Source organism: Panthera pardus, unplaced genomic scaffold, assembly GCF_024362965.1.
Source record: "Panthera pardus isolate Hobbes unplaced genomic scaffold, ASM2436296v1 HiC_scaffold_378, whole genome shotgun sequence".
NCBI classification, from domain to species: domain Eukaryota; kingdom Metazoa; phylum Chordata; class Mammalia; order Carnivora; family Felidae; genus Panthera; species Panthera pardus.
In genome coordinates, this window is record NW_026526963.1 from 1 (window position 1) to 25,354 (window position 25,354).

At 37.5% G+C, this 25,354-nt stretch overlaps 1 protein-coding gene across 1 annotated transcript; it reads left to right on the top strand.

The window, feature by feature from the left end:
• Nucleotides 1-3,135: 3,135 nt before the first annotated feature.
• LOC128774686 (uncharacterized) lies at nucleotides 3,136-24,071 on the top strand. The gene is made up of 8 exons (XM_053893705.1): nucleotides 3,136-3,275; nucleotides 7,161-7,232; nucleotides 13,868-14,011; nucleotides 14,345-14,413; nucleotides 18,062-18,202; nucleotides 22,144-22,215; nucleotides 23,344-23,487; nucleotides 23,938-24,071. Exons 1-8 carry the CDS (start codon nucleotides 3,209-3,211, stop codon nucleotides 24,063-24,065), a joined length of 837 nt encoding a protein of 278 aa, XP_053749680.1. The 5' UTR covers nucleotides 3,136-3,208; the 3' UTR covers nucleotides 24,066-24,071.
• The last annotated feature ends 1,283 nt before the right edge of the window (nucleotides 24,072-25,354 follow it).

Sequence of the window (25,354 nt, forward strand, 5' to 3'; positions counted from 1 at the left end):
AGTCGGCCGCTTAACCGACTGAGCCACCCAGGAGCCCCAAATCTCATCCTTTTAAGGTGTTCAATTCAGTGGTTTTTGGTATATTCACAAAGTTGTGCAACCATCACACTCTAATTCTGGGACATTTTCATCACGTCAAAAAAACCCCTATACCCTGTAGTGCTTATTTCCCCACTCTCCCCAGCCACTGACAACCACTAGTCTGCTTTCTATCTGTGTTGATTTTTGAACATCATATAACTAGAATCATATAATTTGTGGTTTTTTGTGTCTGGCTTCTTTCATTTGGCATACTGTTGTTTTGGTTTTTTTTTTTAATTTTTAATGTTTATTTTTGAGGGAGAGAGAGCGGGGGAGGGACAGAGAGAGAGGGAGACAAAGAATCCGAAGCAGCCTCCAGGCTCTGAGCTGTCAGCACGATGTGGGGCTCGAACCCACGAAACCATGAGATCATGACCTGAGCTGAAGTCGGCCGCTCAACCGACTGAGCCACCCAGGTGCCCCAGCATACTGTTTTTAAGGTTCACCTGTATTATAATATAAATGAGTACTTTATTCCTTTTCGTGGTAGAATAATATTCTGTGGTTATACCACATTTTCTTTGGCCATTTATCAGTTCATAGACATTGGGGTTGTTTCCCTTTTTTGGCCACTAAGAATAATGCTGCTATGAACATGTGTACATTTTTTTTGAGTACAGGTTTTTGTGTGGACGTACATTTACATTTCTCTCAGGTACCTACCTAGGAATGGAACTGCTGGGTCACGTGGTAACTTTACATTCAACTTGAGGAGCTGCTGGAACGTTTTCCAAAGCAGCTGCCCCATTTTACATTCCCAACAGCATTGTACATTTCTTTAAATCCTTGTCAGTACTGGGGCGCCTGGGTGGCTCAGTTGTTAAGTGTCCGACTTCGGCTCAGGTCACGATCTCGCGGTCCGTGAGTTCGAGCCCCGCGTCAGGCTCTGGGCTGATGGCTCAGAGCCTGGAGCCTGCTTCCGATTCTGTGTCTCCCTCTCTCTCTGCCCCTCCCCCGTTCATGCTCTGTCTCTGTCTCAAAAATAAATAAAAACATTAAAAAAATTAAAAAAAAGTTTTTAAATCCTTGTCAGTACTTGTTACATTGTCTGTCTTTTTTATTCTAGCCTAGTCTCACAAGTATCTCACCGTGGTTTTGTTTTGCATTTCCCTGATGGCTAATAACTTTGAACATCTTTACATGTGTTTACTGGCCATTTAGAGATATATACCCTTTGCTTATTTTAAAATTGGGTTATTTGTCAAGTTGTTAGGGTTCTTATATCCTGGATACTATAGCTTTATCAGATAGATGATTTGCAAATCTTTTCTCCAATTTTATGGGTCTTTTCTCTTTCTTGGTGGTGTCCTTTGAAGCACAAACGTTTTTAAATTGGGTGAAATCCAGTTTATATTTTCTTTTGTCACTTCTTTTGATATCATGTCTAAACATAATCCAAGATCATTAAGATTTATACTAATGTTTCTTCTAAGAATTTTATAGTTTTAGACTTTTTTTTTTTTCAACGTTTTTGTTTTGTTTTGTTTTGTTTTGTTTTTTTTATTTTATTTTTGGGACAGAGAGAGACAGAGCATGAACGGGGGAGAGGCAGAGAGAGAGGGAGACACAGAATCGGAAACAGGCTCCAGGCTCCGAGCCATCAGCCCAGAGCCTGACGCGGGGCTCGAACTCACGGGCCGCGAGATCGTGACCTGGCTGAAGTCGGACGCTTAACCGACTGCGCCACCCAGGCGCCCCTATAGTTTTAGACTTTTAATTTCAATCTTTGATTCATTTTGAGTTAATGTTTGTATGTGGTGTGAGATGGGAGTCCACTTTAATTCTTTTGCATGCAGATGGCCAGTTACCCCAGCATCATTTGTTGACAAGATCATTCTTTTCCCCCTTAAATAAATGGTTTTGCCATCCTTGTAAAAAATCAATTGATCAGAAATGTATGGATTTATTTCTAGACTCCCAGTTCCATTCCATTGATTTTTATTTATTCTTATGCCACATGGTCTTAATCACTATAGCTTTGTAGTAAAGTAATAACCTAAACAGTAATTTTCAACCAGAGCAGGGCATCAAATTTACCTATAAAGCTTGAGTTACCTGGTTCTACTTCTGACTGTGATGGAGTAGCTTATGTGAAACCAACACTCCTGCTGAGAACAACTAGTAAAATGTGGACTAAATTAAACAGCATCAACAACCACAACTGTTTGAAGGCATTGGAAAGTGACCAAGGCTGTCAAGATTTGTGGGGCTATAAGATAAATATAAAGAGCACGACTTACAGAAACAGCACCTTCTTCTTCTTCTTCTTCTTTTGTCTCTGTAACATAACTTTAAGTGAAATAAGGCAATAAAGTTTTGATGTAAACTTCTTTGTAATGCTTCACAATTATTTCAGGGTCCACATATGAAGTATTATGTAGCTGTAGGCATCATGGTTGACCAGTTACATACGTCTACTTGAAAGGCACAGTAGTTAAGAGCATGGGCTTTGGAAATATCGTGCCTGGATTTGAATCCTGGCCCTGCCACTTAATACCAGTATATTCTTTAGTAAATCACTTAATCTCACAAACCTCGGGGCGCCTGGGTGGCTCAGTTGGTTAAGCGCCCAACTTCAGCTCAGGTCATGATTTCGCGGTTAGTGAGTTTGAGCCCCACGTTGGAGTCTGTGCTGACAGCTCAGAACCCGGAGCCTGCTTCAGATTCTGCATCTTTGTCTCTCTCTGACCCTTCCCCGCTCATGGTCTGTCTGTCTGTCTGTCTGTCTGTCTCAAAAATAAATATTAAAATTTTTTTTTTAAATCTCACTAACCTCAATTCCTTCATCTGAAAAATGGGGATAATAATGCCTATCTTGGAATTATTATAGGTAATAATAGACTTAAATAGGTAAAGTAGAAGTACTCAGAAGAGTCTCCAGCACTTAGTGTTCAGTAACTGCTGGCTTTTATAATACACAATGGTTTTTAAAACTACTAGTAATTTCATGTAAAGTTCTTTTATGCAACTCAAGCCCATTAAGTGAAAGTGAACAATGTACTCTTATTTCTGCTGTTGAAGCATGTTTTTGCTCTTTTTTTTTTTCTCAGTTACACAGCTACTCTTCATTACTATTCAAATTCTCCAGAATGATCTAATTGATGTCTCTAGCCTCAAGGCATTATTGATGAACAATGACTTTCATGCAGCTAATGTTTTACTTGATGAAGTATTAAGACATGGACCTGAACATGGTTAGTAGTCTGAACGCATCTAGTTGTAAAGGCCATCATCTACCAGTGGGGATGGGAGATGTATGGATGGGGTATACAGCAATGGAGGGCACCCTGGGGGGGGGCTGCAGTGAGATGACTGGTGAGCACCAGTGCCATCATAGTGTGCCAAGCCTGAGCTCTGTGAAACTGAACAGATGGGTGAGTCTGGGCCTACTTTATCCCTGTGGGTGGTGGTACTTGGGAGATGAGGTCACTTTGTGAACTGACTGGCACGGGCAGTATTCAATCAGAATGCCATGCACAGAGTACAACAGAGTCCGTGAGGCCCTTCGCCACGTGTTAACCCTTTGAAAGGTAAACTATGCTGATATCCAGGAATACCTCAGGGGGTGTTGCCTGTGGCATTGGCTCAAGGAAGCAGATGTTTATAAATGTACAAAATAGCTGCGTTATTTTAATGACTGGTATTGTTGAATATCATTTTTGCTATGTTTTCAAAAGAGTTGGGGAATATTCTTTACTTTCCTATTCTCTGTAAGAGATTTTTTTCTTCCTCAAATGTTAAGCAGAACTCACAGGTGAAGCCTTATGGGCCTAGAGTTTTATTTATGGAAAAATTCTGGATTATTGATTTAATTTCTGAAATTGTATGGTATTACCAAGAAAATATTCTATTTTCCTGTCAATTTTGGCAGGCTGTGTCTTTATAGGAATTTGTCCATTTCGTCTGACTTTTCAAATGTATTGGATAAAGTTGTCCTTGACATCTGCTTTTTATCTTTTTTGATTTCTGCTTCATCTGTAATGATACCTTCATTTTCATCCTCAATATTAGTGACTTAGAGCTTTTTTTTCCCACCACTCCACCTCCACAGAGTTTTTCTTTTCCTTTTTGTAAAATTGAGATATAATGGGCATATAATAACATTATGTAAGTTTAGAGTGTCCAATGTGTTGATTTGATACATTTATATATTGCAATATAATTATCACTGTAATGTTATCTAACACCTCTATCACATCACGTAATTATCACAATTTCTTTTTTTGTGGTGAGAACATTTAAGATCTAGTCTCTTAGCAACTTTCAATTATGTAATACAGCATTAGATCAGCACAGCATTAGATTTCCAGAATTTATTCATTTTAACTGCAAATTTGTACTTTTTAACAGTATCTCCCCAATCACCCCACCCCCTAAGGCCTTGGTAACCACCATTCTGCTCTCTTTCTGTGAGATCGGCTTTTTTAGATTCCACATATTAGCGATATATACAACATTTGTCTTTGGCTTATCTCCTCTAAGCATAAGGACTTCAAGATCCTACCATCTTGTTGCAAATGACAGGATTTCTCTCTTTCTCATGGCTGAAAAATATTCTGTTGTATATTTTCACACTACCTCTGTTTATTCATCTGTTGATGAGCACTTAGATTGTTTCCATATTTTAGCCATTGTGAATAATGCTGCAATAGACACAGGAGTATGTCTTCAAGATCCTGTTTTCGTTTCCTTTGAATATACACTTATAAGGGGAATTGATGGTTCATATTGTAGTTCTATTTTTAATTTTGAGGGGAATTTCTATACTATTGTCCATAGTGGCTGCACCAATTTACATTGCCACCAACAGTGTATGAGGGTTCCCTTTCTCCACATCATCACAAATCCTTATCTCCTGTCTTCTTGATGATAGCCATTCTAACAGGTTTGAGCAATATCTCATTGTGGTTATGATTTGCATTTCCCTGATGATTAGTGATGTTGAACACCTTTTCATGCACCTGTTGGTCATTTGGATGTCTTCTTTGGGAAAATGCCTATTCTATTGCTCTGTCCATTTTTAAAATAGTTCATTTGCTTGTTTGTTATTGAGCTGTGTGAATTCTTTGTTATATATTTTGGATAATAATCCTTTATCAGATATATGGTTTGCAAATATTTTCTCTCATTCTGTAGGTTGCCTTTTCATTTTGCCGATTGTTTCTTTTGCTGTACAGAAGTTTTTAAGTTGAATGTAGTTCTGGGGTGCCTGGGTGGCTCAGTCGGTTAAGCATCCGACTACAGCCAGTTAAGCATTCGACTTCAGGTCTTGATCTCATGATTCTTGAGTTCAAGCACCATGTCAGGCTCTGTGCTGACAGCTTGGAGCTTGCTTCAGTTTCTATGTCTCCCTCTCTCTCTGCCCCTCCCCCGCTCATGCTCTGTGTCTTTCTCTCTCACAAATAAATAAACATTAAAAAAAAGAAAAATCTTAAATTGCATCTAGTTCTACTGGTTGATTTCTGCTTTTGTTGTTTGTGCTTTTGGTGTCATGTCCAAAAAATCATTGCCAAGACCAATGTCTGAAAGGTGTTTCCTTATGTTTTCTTTACGGTATCAGATCTTACAATTAAATCTTTAATTCATTTTGAGGTAATTTTGGGGAGTATCTCAAGTGGTTATTCAGTTTCCCAACACCATTTGTTGAAGAGACCATCCTTTCTCCATTGAATGTTCTTGGCTGCCTCGTCAAATATTAGTTGAGCATATGTGGGGTTTATTTCTGGGCTCTGTCACTTCTGCTGTAAACTTTTCTACTTTTTTTTTTTTTTTTTTGCATTGGGTTGTTTTTTTTTTTTTTTTTTTCTTCCTTTTCTCTCTCCCCCTCCTTTTTTTTTTTTCCTTTTGGTTCTTTTCATGTCTATCCTTTATGTCCCTTACTATAGTTTGTCATATCCATTCTACCTTGTGTACCTTTACTTTACTTGAGTCTTTATTTTGGAGCTGACTTGGTCTTTCTACACAATCTATTTTCTGAGTTGTTGGCTCCCATCTCAAATCTTCCTTTGTCCATTTCTATCCTGATTTGTTGAAAGAGTTGAGGGTGTTGGGTGGCACATTCAGTGTGGAGCTCTGTCTTCAGTTTCTACTGAAGTAAATGAAGTCCGTTTACTGTAATGGCACCTTTGGGGCAGAGGGTGGGAGGTGGGGGTAGTGAGCCTTCTGACATTTTGATACTGTTTAGTAGGGACTTCATCTTTAACTGCTTCTTTCTTTTCCTTCACCACCAAATCCTATGCACTGAGTTCCACATCAAGATGCCATCTTTGGTCCTATGGATTTCTAAGCCTTTTTCTTAGATTTCTCCAGAGTAAATTTAGGTGGTTACCATTATCCTAAAAGTAGTGTTTCTTAACCTTTAAAAAAAAATATCACTCCCCTAAGGAGACTTTTTAGACATTTTTGTCTTTTTCACCATCCCACACGCTATGAATGTTTAATGCCAAAAATAAATATTTGCTTATGTACTGTGGCCACAAACCATTGTAATGGCTAAGATTTTTTCCCCTCCAAGAACCTGTTTTCCTTCCTGAAAGCCTATCACCCTCAGTGAAAATGCATGTCCTAAAGGTATCTAGAACTTTAGTTTCTGCTTATACTGCTAAACCCTATTTTCTAGAATTTCACTTAGATGTTAACACATTTGTAAGGAATATTGGCCTATAGCCTCTTTGCCTGCCCACCATGTGTTTGTTTTGTTTTGCTTTTGTAGTTTTTGGACAAGTAGGAGCTACTGAAGGGTTTTATTCAGAGGAGTAACCAGATTTTTTTTTTTAAAGAGAAAGACCTCTCTTGCTGCATTGTTTAAAATAAATGGAGAGAAATGAGACTGATGCGATAGATTTTTAGCAATGCTATTGTAATAGCATAGGCATTAACTAATATAGTGATATATTCAAGCAGTATTTGGAAATAATTGAATAGAAATTGATAATCATATGTATGCAGAAGTTAAGGAAGAAGGAACAGTACAGGCTGACCCCCGGGCTTTTCACCTTTGTTATAACTTGACTATTAACTGCTGACAGATTAATTCAGAAGCAGTAATTCCTTCATCTACATTTTACTTTGCATTACAGAAAATGGCAAGATTACCTATGAAGAATTTTTTATTAAGTTCTGTGATACATTGAACATGCCTAAAGCCTCAGGTGAGTTCCACTTAATATGTATCTACTGGCTCTGTGTGGAAGGACAGGCAGTGGTTTTCATGTTAAAACAACACAGGATTGGGGCGTCTGCGTCCCTCAGTTGGTTGAGCAACTGACTCTTGACTTCGGCTCAGGTCATGATTCCAGGGTCATGGGCTCAACCTGCATCCATTCGCGCTGATTATGAGGCCTGCTTAAGATTTCCTCTCTCCCTTCATCCTTCTCCCCAGCTTGTGCTCTCTCTCTCCCTAAAATAGTAAACAAACAAACAAACAAAATCTTTAAAAAAACACACAGGATTAGATAAAGCACAGGTAAGTAAGAAACAATATAAAGATAAAACAATATAGGGGCACCTTGGTGGCTCAGTTGTTTAAGCGTCAGACTTCGGCTCAGGTCATGATCTTGTGGTCTGTGAGTTGGAGCCCCCCATCAGGGTCTGTGCTGACAGCTCAGAGCCTGGAGCCTGCTTCAGATTCTGTGTCTCCCTCCCTCACTGCTCCTCCCCCACTCGCTCTTGGTTTCCCTGTCTCTCTCTTTCTCAAAAATAAACAAACATTAAATTTTTTTAAAGATAAATCAATACAGTATTAGTTTATATAACTTGTGTTTGAATTATATGGCAAAGACTGCTAAGTTTACCCCAAACTCAAAGTTATGGGTGGTTTTACTTTGATAGTGCTAGAAAAATATTAGATTATATACTGTTCTCTGAGATTATTCACTAGGTATATCTGACCTGAATTTATTAGAATATTATAAACGATGAGAAAATAATTTTTAGAATGCAAATAGGTGCAGCCACTGTGGAAGACAATATGGAGTTTCCTCAAAAAGTTAAAAATAGAACTACCCTATGACCCAGCAATTTCACTACTAGGTATTTACACAAAAGGTACACAAATACTAATTTGAAGGGCCACATGCACCCTGATGTTTATAGCAGCATTGTCAACAACTGCCAAATTATGGAAAAAACCCAAATGTCCAAGGACTGATGAATGAATAAAGAAGTTATGGTATATGTATATGTATATGTAATGGAATATTACTCAGCCATCAAAAGAATGAAATCTTGCCATTTGCAACAATGTGGATGGAACCAGACTGGATTATGCTAAGCGAGATGAGTCAGGCAGAGAAAGACAAATACCATATGATTTCACACATGTGGAATTTAAGAAACAAAACGGATGAACATAGGGGAAGGTGGGGGAAAGAGAGGAGCAAACCATATGAAGAGTCTTAACTATAGTGAACAAACTGAGGGTTGGTGGAAGGAGGTGGGCGGGGGATGGGCTAAAAGGATGATGGGTATTAAGGAGGGCATTTGTTACGTTGAACACTGGGTGTCATATGTAAGTGATGAATCACTAAATTCTACTGAAACCAGTAGTACACTATATGTTAACTAACTAGAATTTAAATAAAAAATTGAAAAATGAAAAGAAGACAACTTTAAAACTTTTGACCAACCTAGCAAAGTGGATTTTATACCTATCTTTTCTGTTTTTATGTATTCCCAACTACTCTCTTGACTATATTTTTGAGGAGCAAATTTATATTTATTGCAGTATAACTTGCATGTAGTAAAATTCACCTTTTTTTAGGTATATCGTTTTTTGAATTCTTAAAAATAATGTCATGTAACCATTACTAAACAGCACATAGACTGTATCCCCACAGAAGTTTCTTTGTGTCCTTTTGTAGCCCATCCATTTCGCTAACCCTCATTCCTGGTGACCCCTGATCTATTCTTTGACTCTGAAGTTTTGCCTTTTCTAGGATGTCATGTAAATGGAATCATAACATATGAAGCTCATTTGAGTCTGGCTTCTTTCACATAGCATATTATACTTTACATTCATCAACTTTTTGCATGCAGTGTGTTTATTTTTATTGATGAGTATTATTCCATTACATGAATGTAATGTTTGTATATTTACCAATTGATAAACTATTGAAGTTTCCTGGGTTTTGGTGATTATGAGTGAAGCTTCTATAAATATTTATGTACAGGTATTTGTGTGGACATATATTTTCATTTCTCCTAGTTGAATACCTAGAAATGGGATTGCTGGGATACATATTTAAATTGATAGAAACTGCCAAACATCAATTTATGATAGATAACATCCATTTATGATTAAAAAAAAACCTCTCAACAAAGTGTGTACAGAAGAAACATACCTCAGCTTAATGAAGGCCATATATGAAAGGCCACATATATGCTCAATGGGGAAAAACTGAAAGCTTTTCTTCTAAGATCAGGAACAAGACAAGGATGCCTATTCTTGCCAGTTTTTTTGTTTTGTTTTGTTTACTAAAATATAGTTTACATAAAATGTTATATTAGTTTCAGGCATACAACATAGTGGTTCAATAATTCTATGTATTGCTCACTTCTCACCATGATAAGTGTAGTTATCATCTGTCACAATAAAATGTTATTACAGTGTTATTGACTATATTCCCTATGCCGTAATTTTTCTCACTACTTTTACTCAACTTGTATTCATAGTGTTGGAAGTCCTACTGAGAACAATTAGGCAAGAAAAGGAAACAAAAGTCATCCAAATTGGAAAGAAAGAAGTAAAACTGTTACTATTTGCACATAACACAACATTATATGTAGAAAACCCTAAAGGCCCTATTAAAAAAAAAAACTGTTAGAACTAATAAATTCAGTAAAGTTGCACGATATGAAATCAAATAGAAAAACCAGTTGCATTTCTATTTGCTAATAAACTATCAGAAAGAAATTAAGAAAACTATCCCATTACAATTGCATTGAAAAGAATAAAATACCTAAGAATAAATTTAACCAAGGAGGTGAAAGACCTGTACACTGAAAACTATGACATTGAAGAAAGAAATTGTAGATGATGCAAATGAATGGAAAGATATTCCATGCTTGTGGAGTCAAAGAATTAATAATGTTAAAATGTCCATACTACCCAAAGCGATATACAGGCTCAATGCAATCCCTATCAAAATTCCAATGGCATTTTTCACACCTAGAACAAACAATCCTAAAATTTGTATGGAGCCATAGAAAACCCTGATAGCCAAAGCAGTCTTGAGAAAGAACAAAGCTGGAGCCATCATACTTTCTGATTCCAAACTTTATTACAAAAGTATAGTAATCAAAACTCTATGGTATTGGCATAAAAACAGACATCAGTGGAACAGAACAGAGAGCTCAGAAATAAACCCTTGCATATACAGTCAATTCATTTATGACAAACGAGGCAAGAATATATAGTGGGGAAAGGACAGACTCTTCAATAAGTGGTGTTGGGAAAACTAGACAACCACATGCAAAAGAATGAAACTGGATTCCTATCTTAGACTATGATTAAATACTTGCACTTGTAAGACCTGAAACCATAAAACTCCTGGAAGAAGGGCGCCTGGGTGACTCAGGTAAGTGTCTGGCTTGGCTCAGGTCATGATCTCGCGGTCTGTGGGCATCGGGCTCTGTGCTGACAGCTCGGGGCCTGGAGCCTGCTTCGGATTCTGTGTCTCCCTCTCTCTCCTCCCCTCCCCGGCTCATGCTCGCTCTCTCTCTCTTTCTCTCTCTCTGTCTCACAAAAACAAATGAAAAATGTTAAAAAAAAATTTTTTTAACGTTTAAAAAAAAATCTAGGAAAAAACATAGGCAGTAAGCTCTCTGACATCCATCTTGGGAAAAATTAAAAAAAAAAATTTTATCTATTAATACAATATCATAGGTAAAGTCAAAGAACAAATAACAATATGGTAGAAACTATAATGTATATCACAGAAGAAAAATAGAAAAATGGGCAAAAGTCATGGATATATAAATCATAAAAAAGATCTTAAATGGCTTATGAACATATTAAGAGATGTTTGATTTTACTCATAATAAGAAATATGCAAATTTAAATGGAGATACAATTTCTCACCCATTAGATTGGCAAAAATTGAAAACCTTCACAGCATACTCCGTTAGGTTGTAGAGAAAAAGACGTTTACCTATAGCTGGTGGGCATTTAACATGCTACCAGTCTAATGGAGGGAATTTGGCAATGTCTAACAGAACTACATATGCCTTTACCTTTGGACCCAGCAATCCTGCTTCTAGGAATTTTCCCTGAAGATACCTTCCAACAATGTGAAAATATAGATACATAAGACTATTCATTACAGAATTATTTGAGATGGCAAAAGAATGAAAATACTTAATGTGTAAACATTGGAGGTTAGTTGAATAAACTTTAGTTTCTATGTACAGTAGAGTATTATACAACTATAAAAAAGAATTTTTTAAAAAGGAGTTTCAGGGGTGCCTGCATGACTTAGTCGGTTAGGCGTCCGACTTTGGCTCAGGTCATGATCTCACGGCTCGTGAGTTCAAGCCCCGTGCCAGCCTGGAGTCTGCCTTGGATTCTGTGTCTCCATCTCTCTCTGCCCCTCCCCTACTCATGCTCGCGGGCGCTCTCTCTCTCTTTCAAAAATAAACATTAAGAAAAAAGAATTTCAGGGGCGCCTGGGTGGCGCAGTCGGTTAAGCGTCCGACTTCAGCCAGGTCACGATCTCGCGGTCCGTGAGTTCGAGCCCCGCGTCAGGCTCTGGGCTGATGGCTCGGAGCCTGGAGCCTGTTTCCGACTCTGTGTCTCCCTCTCTCTCTGCCCCTCCCCCGTTCATGCTCTGTCTCTCTCTCTGTCCCAAAAATAAAAAAAAAAAAAAAAAAAAAAAAAGAAAAAAGAATTTCATACCACTACTTTTTGTACTACTGATTTTATACCTTTCCAGCATTTAAAACTACAAATTTCCCTCTGAGCACTTTCACAGCATCTCACAAAATTTTATATGTTGTGATTTGATAATCACTTATTTAAAATATTTTCTTTTTTCCAACTTTTTATTTATTTATTTATTTATTTTTGGGACAGAGAGAGACAGACAGAGCATGAACGGGGGAGGGGCAGAGAGAGGGAGACACAGAATCGGAAACAGGCTCCAGGCTCCGAGCCATCAGCCCAGAGCCCGACGCGGGGCTCGAACTCACGGACCGCGAGATCGTGACCTGGCTGAAGTCGGACGCTTAACCGACTGCGCCACCCAGGCGCCCCTAAAATATTTTCTAATTTACCTTGTGATATCTCATTTGAAACATGAGTTATTTAGAAATGTACTATTTAGGGGCACCTGGGTGGCTCAGTTGGTTAAGTGTCCGACTTCGGCTCAGGTCATGATCTCATGGTTCCTGGGTCGGAGCCTCGTGTCGGGCTCTGTGCTGACAGCTCAGAGCCTGGAGCTGCTTCGGATTCTGTGTCTCCCTCTCTGTCTGCCCCTCTCCCACCCACGCTCTGCCTCTCTCTGTCTCTCAAAAATAAATCAACATTAAAAAAATTAAAGAACTATATTATTTAATTTCCAAATATTTGGACATGTGCTAGGGATCTTGTTACTGATTTCTAATGTAATACACCTTGGTCAGAGAATTTATTTCGTACAATTTAAATTCTTTTAAATTCATTAAGATTTGGTTCAAAGACTAGCATGTGGTCTACCTAGGTGAATATTCCATGTGCACTTGAAAGAATGTATATTCTGTAGTTGTTGGGTAGTGTTCTATAAATATCATTTGGTTAGATTGTTTGCTAGTTTTGTTGGATATTCTAATTTCTGATTCTTTTTAAACATTAAAATTTTTTTTGTTTTAATATTTATTTTTGAGAGAGAGAGGGAGGGAGGGAGAGAGAGAGAGAGAGAGAGAGAGAGAGAGAGAGAGAGAGAGAGAGAGAGAGAACGAGCAGGGGAAGGGCAGAGAGAGAGGGAAACACAGAATCCAAAGCAGGCTCCAGGCTCTGAGCTGTCAGCACAGAGCCCAACACAGGGCTCTAACTCATGAACTGTGAGATCGTGACCTAAGCCAAAGTCAGACACTTAACTGACTGAGCCACCCAGGCGCCCTTAATTCTTCCTGATGTTTATTCTAGTTGTTCTATTAATTACTAAGTGCGAGATTTTCAAATCTGCAGTTCTGATTATGGGTTCATGCATTCCTCCCTTTAATTCTGCAAGTTTTTGCTATATTTGGAAGGCTCTTGTTAGATGCATACACATTTGATATTGTTGCAAAATTTAATGTATATGACCTTATGAAATGTACTTTGTCTGTTGCTCTCTTTTGTCTTATTTTTGCTGCTCTTCTGTTTCTTTCCCCCAGTTTCCTTACTTATATTTATACATTTCTGTGTACCTATTGTCACCTATTTTAAATTATTTTAGGTACATAAATAAATACAAATACTGCCTTTTCTCTTAAGTATAATTTTATATCTTGGGAGATTTTTTTCCCCACTTTTTTTTAAATATAAAGGAGACGGGTGTCTGGGTGGCTCAGTCGGTTGAGCGTCTGACTTCAACTCAGGTCATGATCTCGCGGTCTGTGAGTTCGAGCCCCGTGTCAGGCTCTGTGCTGACAGCTCAGAGCCTGGAGCCTGCTTCAGATTCTGTGTCTCCCTCTGTCTCTGCCTCTCTCCAGCTCATGCTCTGTCTTTCTCTCTCTCTCTGTCAAAAATAAATAAACATTTAAAAAAATTAAAATATAAAGGAGAAACATGAAAATTCCTTTCTAACTGAAGGTGATTATCTCTTCCCAGGAAATAAAAATCAATTTTACAACATCAACATTTACAAAAATGAACTTAAAGACATTCCTGTACTTCAGCAAAATTTAAATGCCATTGGAATCTATCTAACAGATGATAAAATAAAGGAGACTTTGGATAACACTAATCCTAACGGTGAGTAATTATTTCAATTTAAAATAACAAATTTTGCATATTTCAGAAGTTTCACTCTAAATGCCAAAGGAAATATACTGCCATATATCTTTTAAAAGAGAAATTAAAAGTTGTTTCTTGTCTATCAATTTATGGGTTTTTATCAGAGGAATTGATGTTCAAAGTGCATCTCTGACAGCTTTATTTTAGGTCTATTCTGCATATCACATGTGTCACAATAGGATTACCAGTCCTCTCCATTATTTTTGTGTTTATAGCTCTGGTGTTATAACATCAAATGGTCCTTTTTACAATAATACCTAAATTCTTTCTTTTTTTCTTCTTTAAAAAAAGATGAAGTGGTGAGTTTTAAGGATTTCATCAGAGAATTGAACAACAGTGATGAATTTATCGAGTGCCACAGTAAGTATGAAATTCAAAATGCATATGAACAGAAACTTCATTTTTGGGGGTTGGTGTATGTATAGGTATGTGTGTATATAGACTTTATATATACTCTACCAAACCCCCCTTTTATGCATTTTCTCATTTAAACTCAGTTGATGTTGTAAACTCTAGGTTTTCACACATAGATGCATATTTTCCATACTGTAATATTCTTGAATTATTTAAAAAAATTTCTGTTGTCTCTCTTTCTTCCTTGTCATGTGTTTTATTGCTATATTCTTTCTTTTGTCCTCACTAATGCTGATGGGGTTATCCATCTTATAATCAAAGTAACAGGTTTGGTTTTTTAAATCACATCTAATGACTTTTCCCCTCTGTATTCTTATCTTTCTTGTTTATTTCTTCATATATATATTTTTTTACATTTGCTCTCTATCTCCTTGTGAAAAACATTGGCTAAATGCTTAACTTTTTTCGGTTTGTTTTGAAATTTCAGCACAGTTCTATCATGGGGACACTAAAACAGCCTTGGACCACAGACATTGAGATTGAGAACTGTAGTCCTAAAACTGGGGTTTTAAAAGAAGTATTGAAATAAGTGGATTCTCTCTAAATAATCTGTACTTGGAATGCAGTTCCACTCACTATCTCAGGATAAGTTTGGTGGGAACCTTGACAAATTAATGCTATATTCATTATAGAAGATTATAGATCTATGAATAGCTAAGACCCTTTTGGGAAAAAAAAGATAAAGATCTTGCTTTGTCACATGTTAGTACATAGCATAATGCTGTTTTAATATAGACCTGTGAAAATAGACCAGTGCATCACAATATGGAACCCAGTAGAGACTTCTATTAATGGGAACTCGGAATGTGATAGAAATGACATCATCAGTTAGTGGGGGAAAAGATGTATTATTTCGCTTCTGATTTGAGAAAATTGCCTTACAATGCAGAGAAAATGAAGTAGAATCCCTATGTCATACCATATACAAAAATAACCTTCAAAGAATCAAATGAATGTTAAAATGGATCTCAAAGATTAAACTATAAAGCTGTTGGAAGAAAATGTAAGAAAAACTATTGTGCCTTGTGGTTATGGATGCCTTCTTAAAGATGTTACTCCCCAAAAGCACAACCATGGGGTAAAAAAGGATTTGATCACATCAAAATTAAGGATTTCTGGTAAATGAAGGACTCTAAAACATGTAACAGACTGGAAGAAGATAATTACAAGATAACTAACAAAAAATTAATATCTCAAATATAAGGGAATTTTGCAAATCAGCAGTAGAAAGAAAGAAATCAATTGGAAAAATAAGTAAGGATATAAGACTTAGTATACAGGAGGAGAAACCCACATAGCTAAATATGTGTATGAAGAGAGTTAGCAATACTCACAAATTGTTAGTGAGTAGGTAAAATGGTACAGCATTCCAGATTGCAATCTAGCAGTACTTGTCAAATTCAGTATGCATATTTCTTATGATCCAATAATTCTATTCTCAGATAAATAGCCCAGAGAAGTTTCTTGTAGAGACATGTACAGGGATGCTCCCTGCAACATTATGGGAGGGAAGAAATGAAAACAATCTATGAGTCCATGATTGGGGAAATGGTTGAATAAAATATGGTCCATACATACACGTCATAATAGTAAACTAGATTTACATTTTCATCAGAGAGAGACCTCAGTAATAATACGGTTCCATGAAGAAAGGAAAAAATGGAATAAGTGTATAACAAAGAATGCTTTATATAAGTTGGATTTCTACTAATGCCCATAAAACACAACCATATTTATATCTATTTCCAGGTAAACACTGAATTCTAAATAGAAAGATGAGATTGAAATAGACGGATTGAAAGAAATTGAGAAAGAGATTGAGATTGAAGTGACAATATTAACAAAGTTGACTTCAGAAACAGATTAGAGTACTCTATATCCTAAAAACATACACATTCTTTTCAAATACTTATGGAATATCCACAAAAATAGATGATGTATTTAAGCCACAAATAAAAATTTCAGTGAATTCTAAAAATCAGAAGGCATTCAGACCACATAGTCTGACCATGATGTTGTGACATTAAAATTATTTGTGAAAGAAAGGAAAAGTGTTGCTTTTAAGATGAAAAACAAATTGCCTTGTAAGTAATTCCTTGGTGGAAGAATAAAAGAAACCTGAAAGATTTTAGAAATGATGACAGTGAAAGCACTATGTATCAAATCGTGTAGAGTGTGACCAAAACAATCTTACAGGATATTTTATAGCATTAAATGCTTTTATTAGAAAATAAGAAATATCAAAAATAATTTATCTTTTTTTAAGTTTATTTATTTTCGGAGAGAGAGTGCGTATGACGGGGGGGGAAGAGCAGAGAGAGAGAAGGACAGAATCCCAAGCAGGCTCCTTGCTGTCAGCGCAGCTGACATGATCATGACCTGGGCCAAAATGAAGAGTGGGACGCTTAACCGACTGAGACACCCAGGCGCCTCCAGAACAATTTATCTTAAACGTTCAGTTTACAGAGCTAACCAGCAGCATAAACAACAAAAGAGCAGTACAATCCCCCTGAAAAGTGCTAGTCAGGAGCTAACAAAGTGGAAAGTTGAAGTTAGTGAAATAGAACACACACACACACACACACACACACACACACACACACACACACGCACTTATCCATATAACCAAAAGTTGGTTCTTTCAAAAGACTAATAAAGAACTCTTTAGGAAGTATGATGAAGGGGAAAAAGTAAGGAGGACATAATAAGACAGTTGTAACTTGGATACAAGGGAGATTAAAAGATATAAATGGGGGCGCCTGGGTGGCGCAGTCGGTTAAGCGTCCGACTTCAGCCAGGTCACGATCTCACGGTCCGTGAGTTCGAGCCCCGCGTCAGGCTCTGGGCTGATGGCTCAGAGCCTGGAGCCTGTTTCCGATTCTGTGTCTCCCTCTCTCTCTGTCCCTCCCCCGTTCATGCTCTGTCTCTCTCTGTCCCAAAAATAAATAAAACGTTGAAAAAAAAAAAAAAAAGATATAAATGAATAACACTTAAGTTAGTAAAGCAACAAATTATTGGCATGTCATCAACAACACTGTCATTCTTTCCAAATGTTTAGATAAAGACAGAAAGGGCTGCCTTTTTTTAAATGTTTGTTTATTTATTTTTGAGAGAGAGAGAGTGAGCGAGCATGAGTAGGGAAGGGGCAGAGAGAGAGAGTGCCAGAAGATCTGAAGCTGGCTCTGCGCTGACAGCACAGAGCCTGATGTGGGGCTCGAGCTCACAAACCGTGAGATCAAGACCTGAGCCAAAGTCAGACACTTAACTGACTGAGCCACCCAAGTGCCCCCTTTTGTTTCCCCATCATGGCACTATTTTCTTAGAGATAATTTTGGTATTTTGTTGTTTTGTTTACCTTCCTGTGTTGAACTAGTAAGGTAAACTATTTCAGTGTGTCTTGTTTTCTGATATAAGCATTGTAAACCTATAAATGTTGTAGAGCTTTCAGTTTGGAGAATATTTCAGAGAGGCAAAATCTCTCAAGACTGGGTATTCTAGAAAATGAATACATCTCACCCAAATCAAGTTGTTATGTGCTTCTCTGGATAGACTGACCAACTAGATATCTTTGTATTTTGTCATGTCTCTGTTTAGGAATAGAAGATGCATGTAACGTTGTTAATAGTGTCTTTGATAGGAAAGTTGAAGTTAAAGACCTTTTATCTGCGTTGGAGGGCCTGGAGAAACCTTTAAAGGAAGAAAAACCTGAGGTGTTACTGAACTCTGAAACAGATGGTGAGTTCTTGAGTTACCTCTCAGTTTTCCTGTTTAGATTATACGTGTTCATGCTGGCTCATTTTTTTTTTTTTTTTTTAAGAATACTAATATCATAGGTTTAGGAAGATTGTTATGGGACTGCTATGTTTATAAACTGGTTACTGAGAATTGTTGTAACCCTTTTGGAAAGTGTGTGGATACTCTTCTTTATTTGGAGAAGACTAGTAGAAACAAGTACTGTTTTTATCCAGGTTTTAAAATCGGATACTTCTTGGGGCGCCTGGGTAGCTCAGTCAGTTAAGCGTCCAACTCTTGATTTTGGCTCAGGTCATGATCTCACGGTTTGAGATCACGATCTCACAGTGCTCTGCACTGACGGACGGAGCCTGCCTGGGATTCTCTCTCTCTCTGCTCTCTGCCCTTCCCCTGTTCTCTCCCTCTCTCTCTTCCTCTCAAACATAAATAAATAACCATTAAAAATGTTTAAAAAGATGTTTTCAAACATTTTAAAAAATAAATAAAATCAGATACTTCTTTTTTAAAGATTTTTAAAAATGTTTTTATTTATTTTTGAGGGAGAGAGAGTGGAGGAGGGTCAGAGAGAGGGAACACAGAGTCTGAAGCAGGCTCCAGGCTCTAAGGTGTCAGCACAGAGCCTGACGCGGGGCTCAAACTCATGGACCACGAGATTATGACCTGAGCCGAAGTCAGACGCTTGACGACTGAGCCAGCCAGGCGCCCCATCTTTTTTCTTTTTAGGTCATTTATGCTAGCGGTTTGTCAATTTTAATAACTCTTAACTAATTCCTGGCTTTCTGATCCTCTCTATCGTGTGTGTTTATTGTTTCCTCAATTTATGTTTTCATCTGTATCATTTTCTTCTCTACCATTGATTTTGTGACATTTTGTATATATATTTCACATATAGAATGAAATGATCACAACGATAGATCTAGTTAACACATCACCATGCATAGTTAAAAAAAGGGTTTTTTTCTTATGTTGAGAAATTTTAAGATTTACTCTCTGAGCAACCTGCAAATATGCAATACAGTATATTTTTGGATATATATGTATTTTCTATTCTTTTAATTTCACTCTTTCTGTACTTTTCTAAAAAAGATAAATTTGAAAACATGTAAGGGAAACTAAAATTTGAAAAGAAAGAAACAGGACTTAAAGAAATTAAAAATATAATAATTAAAATTAATTAGCAGACAACAATATTAGCAGATTAAACATAGGTGAAGAGAGAAATATGAAGTGCAAAGGAGTTTGAAGAAATTATACAGAATGCAGCATAGAAAGACAGAGTTGGAATATAGGAAAGAGGTTAGTGGCGCTGGGGTGGCTCAGTTGATTGAGTATCAGATTTCTGCTCAGGTCATGATCTTGTGGTTTGTGAGTTAGAGCCCTGCATTGGGCTCACTGCTGTAAGCATGGAGCCCTCTTCAGATCCTCTGTCTCCCTCTCTGCACATCTCCTACTCTCTCTCTCCCCCAAATAAATAAACATTAAAAAAAAGAAGAAGAAGAAGCTAAAAGGAAGGCAGAATGAAGAGGTCTACTTATTATGGCAATCAGTTTGAAATATATATGTGTATCTGATTACGTTATATATTAGTTACAACTAATATAATGTTACATGTCAGTTATATCTCAGTAAAGCTAGAAAAAGAAAGAATGAAAAGATGTGATATATATCCACACAGGAGAGAAGAGACAGAGTGGTTGCAGAGAAAATATTTGGAGAACTATAGCTGAGAATTTTCCAGAATGAGAAAGACCTAAACCTACCAATACAAGAATTCCAGTGAATCCCACGTAGGATGAAAGGAAATCCATACATAGGGTTATCATGATGAAACTGTGACATACCAAAGAGAAAGAAAAATCTTAAAGGTAGCTAGAGAGAAAAGTCAAATTATTTATAAAGGAGGAACGTTTTCTTATTCTTGATATTTTTTTCTGGGTCTTGAAATCTAGAGAAACATTTTTGTAAATTGAGGATAACCACCCCACGTTCCCCTCCACTTTGGGAGGACCTTAGGCTTTGTCTGAGCCTTTGAAACTACAAACTAAAATTCATCCAATTTTGTTTTGTTTTTGTTTTGTCTTTGGCAAACACTCTTTGGGTAAAAACAGTCGCCGTGTTTCTGGATTACAGCCTTTCATCAGTTGTTTGGTCTGGGAATTTCTTACTTTCTTGGCAGCACATTGATGAATTCAAGATTTTTTGGTAAATTTTTTTTTTAACATTTATTTTTGAGACAGAGAGAGACAGAGCATGAGTCGGGGAGGGTCAGAAAGAGAGAGGGAGACACAGAATCTGAAACAGGCTCCAGACTCCAAGCTGTCGGCACAGAGCCCGACGCGGGGCTCGAACTCACAGACTGTGAGATCATGACCTGAACCGGAGTCGGACGCTTAACCGACTGAGCCACCCAGGCGCCCCAAGATTTTTTTTTTATAGCAATAATTTTATTTAGAATTTTTAGTTGTTTTTAGTAGGAGGGCTGATCCAGATATCTAGCTACTAAATACCAGAAATTTAAATCATTTTTTTTTTCAACTAAATTAAATCAGACCCTGGGGGCAGGGTGGTTGATTACTGGCACCCTCTCCCATTCCAAAGTCACACCATAATGTGGGAGACAGAGGAAGAGCTTTTAAAACTTCCTTGCATTGTGTTTCTACTGACGCTTTGTTGTTGGAGCCTGTGGTAATCCTGCATCTGTGAAGGGAAGCTCCCACAGGGTAATTCTCACTCTTTCCCATCAAACCTCTAGTCTCTCAACCCCTCCCTGTCCCTCTCAAGAAAAATTTGGCATATTTTCTTCAGTGACTCTAGGTTTTTGCAAACACAGTCCGTACAAAAACTCTCAGTCTACAAAAATCTCAGGAGTGAGGAAATATTTAAGGCCAAGCTAACTGCTTCGAATAGGAAAGATGGGTCAAATTATCCTGCCACTTCAAGAGGTATAGTGCCATAGCTCCAATATTTGCTATTTAGATAAATTACAATAGACTTCAATAGAGAAGGGTAACTTTTGAATCAGGCTCTGCAGAGTCCGCTAACTCAAATGCCTGCGGTAGCCAGGCACGTAATGCAAAATTAATAAAATGAGTTGGCTATAAGACAAAAGGAAGGGGTGTGGACTGTAAGGTAACTTGAGAGCATGTGTCCTAGATGAAGATAGTTAAATTCAAATGGAAAGAAAACCCCACCACTCCCTAGGACAATGAACATGACTGACTCTCAGCTATATTCAGTCTGTGGCCTACCAGCCTATGACCCCTGAAGCAGGATTCTGTAGGAGTGGGAAAACAATCTTTTCCTTCTGCCCTTCTATGTTCCCAGCTGGAGCTCTGTAACAAGAGACAGATCAACAAGAGAAAAGCATTCAAATTTAATATAAATTTTACATGAAAGGGGAATATTCATAAGGAGTTGTTAAAGCTGAATGTTTTGGTGTTAGCTTTGATGAAGTGTGGAAAGTGGTAGAAAACTGTGATAGGACAAAATGAGATGAGCTGAGGGTGGTAAACCAGGGGAAACTTAGTAAGGTCTGTTCGTTCAGATTCCTCTTGGTGTCCCTCCAACTCTCAGTCTTCAGAGATAAGGATGCACCCTCCCTCTGGGTATAGCAAGGGCATCTCTCACATGAGTGTCTTATGACCTGCCTCGGGGCAGGGGATGGGGAGGTCTGAATCCTAACTGTACCTTGCAATTCCCAGATTGTGTTTCCTTGGATTCCCTGTTTGTGTGTGTGTGTGTGTGTGTGTGTGTGTGTGTGTGTGTGTGCGCGCGCATGCACATACTCATAATCTAAGTGTATTTCTTACCATGCATTATGGTCACAGAAGTTTGAAAGCTAAATGAAATTGAAACAATACCAGATCCCTGCTTTAATGAGCTTAAAATCTATTTAAATTCCATTTTATTTCTTAACTTTGCAGAAAGTAAAAAGATCTTAAAAGATGTAATTGATGTTTTCATTAATTCACCTAAACCATCAACACCATTCAATAGTAAGTATGGTAAAAGAATGAAAATTAAAAGTAAATTTCTAAGATCATTCAATGGTATTCTTTTTCTAAAATATAGTTTGTTTTCCCCTGTATTTTTAATTCCTTAAGTTTTCTTTGCTGTATCAAGATGTTATAATCTGCTTTCTTATTCCTTATCATATTTAATCTGTGCTTTGACTGTAATGAATTATTTAGAATTACATTCCTAGAATATGCTTTCTTAAAGCAAAATAGTTTGTCTCAGTATATGCTCCAGTATAAGGTACACATTTTCTCCCCTGGTGAATCTAATACAATTTTCTCTCACCTCCAATAATTTCCATATGCTTCTTTTTCTCCCCTATAGTGAAACGTTGAAAAAAAGTACAAAAAAAAAAAAAAGGATTTACTGCATGTAATACTAGTAGGTAGGCTAGCAAGAAAGAGAGGCTTTCTAATGCCTAGGAGAGGGTGTGACTGTTTTTCAGTGCATAACAGATTTATATTTTTCAGTTTTCCTTTTGCCAACTAGCTGGGTTCTATTTTTGATATTTGACTTCATTCTAAGAGCTATTTATTATCAAGCTGTTCTTGAAATGCTTTACAGTCTATGAAAGACTGGAGCATGTAGTAGATAAACCTTTGAGGAGAAATAGTTAATAAATAAAAGCAAACTTCTACAAAATGTTGCAGAAACTCAACTTTTAGCTGGCTAGGGGTATGTTAAATTTTGCTTATTGTTGGGGCGCCTGGGTGGCGCAGTTGGTTAAGCGTCCGACTTCAGCCAGGTCACGATCTCGCGGTCCGTGAGTTTGAGCCCCGCGTCAGGCTCTGGGCTTATGGCTCAGAGCCTGGAGCCTGTTTCCGATTCTGTGTCTCCCTCTCTCTCTGCCCCTCCCCCGTTCATGCTTTGTCTCTCTCTGTCCCAAAAATAAATAAAAAATAAATAAATAAATAAAATTAAAAAAATAAATTTTGCTTATTGTTTAAGTGACTTCTGAAAACAGAGCCCACTGACATGTTTTGAAAGCCCTCTAACTCAGAATTCCTTTTGTAATGCATCTACTCTGTGCAGGTTAGGGTGTTAAGTCTAAAAAAGGGCTTTGCCTCAACTTCCTCATCAGTTCTCTATTCTTGACATGTTTACAGATTTATTTAAAGAGATTACAACTCTTGATAAGATCAGAAATGATAAGATGCCTATAAATGAGCTGAGGTCCCAACTCCGGAAGGCTAGAATTCTATTAAGCAACAAGACGTTCCAGGAAATTCTGGGTCAAGCATCTATTGATGGTGAGTTCTTTTTAAAAGAACAATCTCTGTTGAAGTCCTAGTTTTACTGTGTGCTTGGCGTATGTTTTATATATGTATGTTTTAGATAAACTAGGTCTTAGAAACATAATGAGAATGTAGGCATACTGAGAACAAATTAAAATTAATATTTTTTTACTCTTGGAAATATTTTTAAGAGTCACCCTCTGTCTGGCATCACATTTGTAAAATGTATACATCAATATTTAAGACAAATAATACGGTTAGAATTTTTTCTTGTTTTAAGGGAATAGATTTGTGGTAAAATTATTTTAAATTGATTAGTTTTTACCTGGCTAATTTTCAGACATTAACAAAATTTGTCCCCCCCCCCCCCCCAACACACACACCATTCCCTGTCATGGTTATTTTAATGATGATTATTAACATTGACACCTTGCCATTTTATAATCCTTATACTTTACTTTTTAGAAAATAGTGAAGTAAGTCTCAAACAAATTTTGGAGGCTTTGAACACAAATAAGCCAGCTCCTGAATTTGAAGGTGGGTCATATTTCCCATTGCCTTTTGTTATTATTAAACAGTATTGTGAGCTATAAATGATATTCAAAAGCTGTATATTTTTATAATTAAAAGTACACAGTTTGACATATGCACACACCTATAAACCTGTCATCACAATCAAGGTAATGAACACATCCCTGACCTGCAAAACTGCCTCATGCTCCTTTGTAATCTCTCCTGCCTTTTTCCCATCCTCTTCCTCATCCATAGGCAACCACTGATCTGCTTTTTGCCAGTATAGATCCATTGGCATTTACCAGACTTTTATAAAATGGGTATATTCTTTTTTGCTAGATGCTTTCATTCAGCATAATTATTTTGAGATTTGTACACGTAGGCTGTATCAGCAGTTCATTGTCATTTATTACTGGCATAGCACTCCATTTTGCTGATACACTGAAGTTTATCTACTTACCTGGTGAGGCTCGTTAGGCTATTTCCAGTTTGGAGCTCTTATAAATAAAGCTGTTATGAACAGTTCATTGTATGAATATATGCTTTCCTTTCTCTTGAGTAGTTACCAAAGATTGGCTGGTTCACATGGTAGGTATATGTTTAACTTTTTAAGAAACTGCCAACTGGTTTCCAGAGTGGCCACACCATTTTACATTTCCATCAGCAGTGTATGAAGAGGTCCAATTCCTCCATATCCTTGGGAGTGCTTGGTGTAGTCAGTCTTTTTAATTTTAATCATTCTAATAAGTGTGTAGTAGTATCTCATTGTGGTTTTAATTTGTGTTTCCTCACTGATTAATGATGTTGAGCATCTTCTCATGTGCTTATTTGTCATCTGTGTATCTTCTTTATAAAGTGTCTGTACAGATCTTTTGCCCGTTTTTAAAGTTGGATGGGGGGGTGCCTGAGTGGCTCAGTCAGTTAAGCGTCTGACTTCAGCTCAGGTCACGATCTCACGGTCCGTGAGTTCGAGCCCTGCGTTGGGCTCTGGGCTGATGGCTCGGAGCCTGGAGCCTGCTTCCAGTTCTGTGTCTCCCTCTCTCTATGCCCCTCCCCCGTTCATGCTCTGTCTCTCTCTGTCTCAAAAATAAATAAACGTTAAAAAAAAAAATTTAAAAGTTGGATGGGTTTTGGGGTGCTCGGGTGGCTCAGTCGGTTAAGCATCCGACTCAGCTCAGGTCATAATCTCACAGTTCGGGAGTTTAAGCCCCGCGTCAGGCTCTGTGCTGACAGCTCAGAACCTGGAGCCTGTTTCAGATTCTGTGTCTCCCTCTTTCTGACCCTCCCCCGTTCATGCTCTGTCTCTCTCTGTCTCAAAAATAAATAAACGTTAAAAAAAATAAAAAAATAAATAAAGTTGGATGGGTTT

What these genes read in the sequence shown, in the direction of transcription:
- LOC128774686 (XM_053893705.1), top strand. Translation starts at nt 3,209, where the DNA reads ATGAACAATGACTTTCATGCAGCTAATGTTTTACTTGATGAAGTATTA. An exon ending in ACCATCAACACCATTCAATA is followed by an intron (nt 22,216 to 23,343) that starts GTAAGTATGGTA and finishes ACATGTTTACAG; the next exon opens with ATTTATTTAAAGAGATTACA. An exon ending in GGGTCAAGCATCTATTGATG is followed by an intron (nt 23,488 to 23,937) that starts GTGAGTTCTTTT and finishes TTTACTTTTTAG; the next exon opens with AAAATAGTGAAGTAAGTCTC.